A 6,218-nucleotide genomic window follows, 5' to 3' on the forward strand; every position below is an offset into this window, starting at 1 on the left:
AAATAATTAAAAAAAAAAAAAAAAAAAAAGAACTTGGGCTCGGGAGCCAGGCTGGTTGGCTTTGCATGTTGACTCTGTCTGCCTCTCCATAATGTGGCCACTGGTAAGTTAGCCAGCCTCTGTGGACCTCAGAGTCCTTATCTGTAAAATGGAGATTGTGGGACAGTTGCCTTTACACTGTTGTTAGCAACGATAAAAGGAGCCTGGCATATAACGGCTTTCTCTGCCAAAACTGTTGGCTATTAGCTTCCAGAGTGTGGTGTGAGGGAGAGTGCAAATCCATTCCTTTTCTTAACTAGAGAAAGCTACTCCCTGCGAAGACAGTATCCCCTGTACCTGCGATCTCAACTGGAGGGATGCATTCATGTTTGGAGAGTGGGAGAGAGAGAACCCTTCTGGACCACAGACCCTCTCACTCCTCAGTACTCTGGCTGCCTCCAGCAGGCCACGGCTGTCCCTCACTGGAGGTATGGTGGTGATGGGGTTCATCTGGTGGCCTTCCTGGAACAGGCTGGCATTCAAGTTCAGAGTCAGGACCCTGTCCTAGGGTCCTCAGAGTGATTCCAAATGCCATGGGCAGGGGATAGGTCACTGGCCACAATGACCTTAGCTCTAGTTGTCTCCCTTGTCTTCTTTGCCTCCAATGATACTGAGTGAAACTCTGTGGTGTGATATCTCTAAAAACCCGAGTTCCCACAAGTGGCACCGAAGGACAGACTGTTAAACTGGTGATCTTGGAACTAGAGCCTTCTCTTCCTGCTGTGTGGGGAGGCATAGAGGGATCCTCCTGGAGTTCTGGAGTTCCCATGATCCTTCCCACCTGCCTCCTTCCCTATAGCTCTTGGTGTCTTTCTAACTGATGGTGGTGGAGTACCAAGAGGTAAAGGAGTTAGCTGGCAGGGCTGGGTAAGGGCAAACTTCCTGGCCTTTCTCTTTCCACGCTCCAAGACTCCCCATCCCGCATTCATTCATCAAGCATTGTGAAGTACCTTCCATGCACTGTGTCTAACAGAGTCCTAAGGAAGGTGGGATAATGTGTGTTTTTCTAACTCATAAAAATAAAAAGATATATTTAATGTATTTATTTTTTAAAAAGCTTTATTTTTAAAGTAATTTTTAAATGAACGAACAAACCAATGGTTTCGTTGTGGCATTTTTCTGGTTTTCAGTAACTGTGCAAGCAGTCGCTAGGCCACTTCACAGGTAAATGTCATCACACTTTGTTCTCCTGTACCCCACCCCCCTGCTCTATTCCCACTGCCCCCTTCTTGCTGGTCCCCTTCTCTTTCCCAAATAGGCACTGTTCTGCTTTTCTGTCCCCTGCATTCCATTGCTCTGTCCTCTCTCCCCTCAGGATGTCTTCCTGCCTTCCCACGATCTCTTTTATTCTACTTTCACGATCTACATTCACCACACACATGAACCAATCCACATGCACATACACCCCCACACAACTAAATAAATTAAATGTTAACATATAAATAAGCACAAGCACCCCCACCTGTGGTTTCTCTAAGGTGTCAGTTAGTCACAGCCAAATACAGACCAAAAATTAAATGGAGATTCACTATTGGAGAGAGGAATCCCAGCCACATAACTTCTGGTAGAACACAATACTTTGCTTTAATATGTAGGCATGTTGATAATATCATATCACGCCTATGAATTAAACTTTAGCTGACTCATATATATCAGAAGACATGACATCTATACAGCTTGGAGTTGTCTGCAGTTTCTAAAAGCCCCTGGTCGGGAGACAAAGCCCTACAGACAAAAGCGCCATTATTGTGTCTATGCATTCACAGAAGAGGTTTTCAGGTAACCTGTGTGATATTGACCACTTTTCTCTCTGGCACTCACAGGAAACTCTATATGATGCTTCCTTTCCCATTGGGGAGAGTTTATGCGGCCCACACCAGCACTTCTCTTCAGCATTCAGTTTGGGGGGGCTCTATCTGGACAAAGGGGAGCAGGAAGTTGCCACTAGGAGCAAACCAGAGTTACCTCAGCAGCACTGATGAGAGCGCCTCCTCATCCTGTCAGCCTCTCCGCGTGTTCTCACCACCGCCTCAGAATACAGCAACCTGCACCCGTGGATCAGGACGATTGCGATGCACTGTCCAGAAGTCTGGAGCCTGGAGAAGAGCGATGAGGCGAGGGAAAGCAAGCCCGGAGAAGCAGGGACACGGAAGCTGGTGGGAGGGAGCTGGAGAAGACAGGCAGAAAGAAAAGAAGTAACACAAGGAAACAGAAGAGACCTGGGAGAAAAGCTAAAGAGACCTAGACAGGAAGTACATCTCTGAGAGATGCCCCGCCAAGCGTCTATTTATCTAATTTAAAAAGTAAAGCCGTAAACCAAGGACAGAAGTGTGGTTTCCTCTCTGCTCACATCGCTCTGGTACAATTTCAACCTTCCTCTGCCTGGCTCCCAGTTCAGGGCTCCCAGTTCAGGCTGTTCAACCTCGCCCTGGGCTGGAAGTGGAGGAACAATCTCTTGTTTGGGTTTTGAGATAGGGGCTCACATATCCTACCTCATGGATGCTGGGATTACAGGCATTTTCTTTTCTTTTCTTTTCTTTTTTTTTTTATTTTTTTTTTTTTATTTTTTTTTTTGGTTTTTTTTCGAGACAGGGTTTTTCTGTATAGCTCTGGCTGTCCTGGAACTCACTTTGTAGACCAGGCTGACCTCGAACTCAGAAATCCACCTGCCTCTGCCTCCCAAGTGCTGGGATTAAAGGCCTGCGCCACCACACCCGGCAGGCATTTTCAACCACTTCCGGTTTCTGTGGCGTTGGGGACCAAATGCAGGGCCTCATGCATGCTAGGCAAACACTCTACAGGCTGAGTTACATCACCAGCCCCCCTTAGGAACAATTACAGGAACCCGGAAGATGAAGAATTAAGGTAGGGTGACTTTTCCTTTTGTTATTCAAACTAACTAGGTTTGCTACTGTCTCCATCGTACAAACACTCAGGCAACCTTTTGGGTTGACAGTCCCTGAAACATGAACATACGCGGTTGATGAGTTGCTCATTAAATTAGCCAGTCAAACCCATGGTCATCTCAACATCCCTTGCTACAGTAAAATACTGAATTTTACTTCTCCTCGCTTTTAAAATCTTGTCTGTCTAACCTGCTCCTACAGATCCAAATGTAAGCACTGTGACAGAATTTAAACCCCCTTGCTAACGGCCGCATTAACAGTGCCCAGAGCAGTGCCTGGCACACAGGAAACACTTCATCTATTTGTGGAGGGGGTAATCGTACCGCAGAATAAGGATGCGTCAGCCTTTGCAGTTCAGAGCGCCATGCCTGCCCACAGCGGACCCGAAGCTCTGTTTTCAGTAGTAGAATGGACTGGTATGCCCTGGGTGTAGTTGGTGCTGTCATTGCTTAAGTGTGTCACCCCTAACTCCTACTTTCTGATTCTGGGCTTCTGGTTGTCCCCACTTTGCTTCGCTCTCAGAATGCACTTCTGTTCTCCATCAGCTGCCTCCTGGACCAAGACTCCTAAGTGTCTTCTCCAGTCTATGAATTCTTTCTGCCGCCTTTACTCAGACACCGTGCTCTCCTCCTCTCTCTCCTCCTCACGCATCAGGACTATTGGAGATTTTTTTGTTGCTGTACTGAATAGTGAGCTCGGGGCCTTGTGTGTGCTAGGTGAGCACTCTACCATTGAGCTACACACAGCCACAGCCCAGACATTTGAGTGTCGCCTTAATTTTTTTCATCACTAACTCTAAAACATTTTAATTTTTTAATTTGCTCTGTGTGTGTGTGTGTGTGTGTGTGTGTACTTGTGCATGTCACAGCACATAAGCATTTGCAAACAATGTTTTTCTTCTTCCTTATGTGAATTCCAGGGACTGAACTCCAGTCGTCAGGCTTGGCAGAAAATACCTCTACCCATTGAACCATCTTGCCAACCCTCTATTTTTTTTTTTAATTACATATGAAATTGTATATATGTATATAGTTTTAAGTGACATATACAGGTTGAGTAATACCCTTTTATTATTTTTGAGAAAGGGTGTTATGTATCTCAGTTTGGCTTCAGACTTGCTATATAGCAGAGAAGGATCTTGATTTCTGAGCCTCCTGTCTCTGCACCCAGGCATGTGCCTTCACACCTGATTTGTATGGGGCTAGGGCTTGAACCCAGAGTTTTGTGAGAGTCCTACATCTTCCTCTGAAGACTGCTAACAGAAAACTTGCTCCCAGGTAGCTGAGACAAGGGCATTAAAGCCCACACTCACAAGACCACACCCACCCCAACAAGGCCACACCTCCCAACAGTGCCGCTTCCTGCGCCAAGCATATACAAACCACCACACTGGCGTGTTGGAACATGAGCCCTTCCTTTTGCAAGGGAATGTGAGTGGACCCAACATGGGAGGGTCTTCCAGGAGTAACAGCGGCTTTTCTGGCTTCTGGTATCGCGTCCAGAAGACACGGCATATCTGGGCTGCAGATCCTTGAGATAGAGGTGATGTCCTACTCGTTATGGGTTTACCTGTGCCTCTCCTCAGGAAGGCGTCCTTTAGGATTTTGAAATAACACTTCCTGTGGTAGCCTGCTTGCAGTTGGCCTTTATGTGAAAACGTGTTCTTCTCAGTTTCACTCTGCCCTTCGCGTAAGCACACTTCCCGCTAACCTCAGCTCGGATTCTTCAGGTGAAGACTTTCCAATCCTCTTCCAAACTTGTCAGCCATGCTTTTCCCGAGTGTCTGCCATCTTGTCCTTCGATCCCTACTTGGCCTCAACATGTACCTTCTGCTTTCCCCCACACAGCATCCCCTGTTCCTGAATAGGAAGGAAGAAATGTACTCAGAAAGACACGCGTAAGGGTTCCATTACCCAGTGTCTTGAGCACAGACCCATTTCGGTAAACCCTGAGAAAATCTGGGGTAACCCTGAGCTACAGAGGGAAAAGATAGTCTCAGGATAAAATCTGAGAAAATTAATCCCCAATGCAGAACATAAACCTAATCCAAAACACACATCCCTGAGCTAGCACACCAAGGTTTGGTACTTTGCAGGAGAAACAATGTTTCCAATAAGAAGGAAGCGCTGGACGCTCACCTGCCATTCAACACTGCAGGAAGCTCTATGTGCTATAATTAGAAACTTTCAACTACGGAATGTTAGGAAAACTAGGGAGAGCTAACCAACAATAATTAGTTTTACAGTTCTCTCCATGAGAAACATTTAATACTATAAATGTGTGTTTGCATAAAAAACCAAAGACGACAACAGATATAACAAGATATAGTCAACAAGAGATAAAGAATGGGAAGCCTGCTTTAATTGGATCAATTTCTATCCTAGATTACCTGTTGCTATGATAAACACCAAACCAACTTGGGGGAGAAAGGAGCTTATTTGACTAGAGGTTACAGTCTGTCATGGCATGAAGACAAGGCAGGAACCTGGGGACAGGAACTGAAGCAGAGACACAGAGGGACACTGCTCACAAAGCTTGCCCACCTACTTCCTTAAACTGCACAGGCTCACCTGCCTTGGGGAGACTTGGGCTTTCCTACATCAATTACCAACTTAAAAAATCCTACATACATCCCCAAAGGCCAGTTTGATGGAGGCAATATCTCACGTTCCTTGCTCCCAAGAGACTCTGGATTGTGTCAAGTTGATAGCTGAAGCTAACTCTGACATCATACATATGCTCTCTGTATTTTAGATACAGCCTCCTGTGTTTTTACTGAAAATTATCTGATTTTAAATTGTTCTCTAAATTTAATTAAAATACCAAAATAATAGGATGAGAACAAATATATTAAGAGAGAAAGAAAGAGATATAACGGTTATAGGTAAGAGGTGATGCACTTTTGAGCCAACAGTTTTTAAAAATGCTTTGGTTGAGAATGAACTTTGTATGGTAAGATAAAGATTGTTCCAAAATGGAAATGGAGGAGAGTAATTTTAGATGGTTGAATTATATTGTAGAAATATTGTGAAAATAAAACTTTAAGTGGATATGACTATAACTAAGTTGAGTACAATATAAAGTTTATTAAAATTTTAAGGTCAAAATTCAATGACCTGAGATAAATTAATGCTGGATTCTGTTTGCAACAGCAGGTTTCTTTAGTATTGATGCACTCTTACTAATGGTTTGTTTGTTTGTTTTGTTTGTTTGTTTGTTTTTGGTTTTTTGAGACAGGGTTTCTCTGTATAGCCCTGGCTGTCCTGGAACTCA

At 44.6% G+C, this 6,218-nt stretch overlaps 1 protein-coding gene across 4 annotated transcripts in view; it reads left to right on the plus strand.

Annotated features, from left to right (window-relative positions):
- The window catches only part of Fam71f1 (family with sequence similarity 71 member F1), a 17,114-nt gene extending 14,752 nt beyond the window's left edge, over positions 1-2,362 (plus strand). For all 4 annotated transcript variants that reach the window (XM_021191090.1, XM_021191091.1, XM_021191092.1 and 1 more), the window contains exons 6-7: positions 300-467; positions 1,863-2,362. In XM_021191090.1, coding sequence (XP_021046749.1) covers positions 300-467; positions 1,863-1,876 — 182 coding nt within the window. In that variant the 3' untranslated portion in view covers positions 1,877-2,362. The remainder of the gene's footprint in view (positions 1-299; positions 468-1,862) is intronic.
- Positions 2,363-6,218: the final 3,856 nt, after the last annotated feature.

This window comes from Mus pahari, chromosome 2 (assembly GCF_900095145.1).
Source record: "Mus pahari chromosome 2, PAHARI_EIJ_v1.1, whole genome shotgun sequence".
Lineage (NCBI taxonomy): Eukaryota > Metazoa > Chordata > Mammalia > Rodentia > Muridae > Mus > Mus pahari.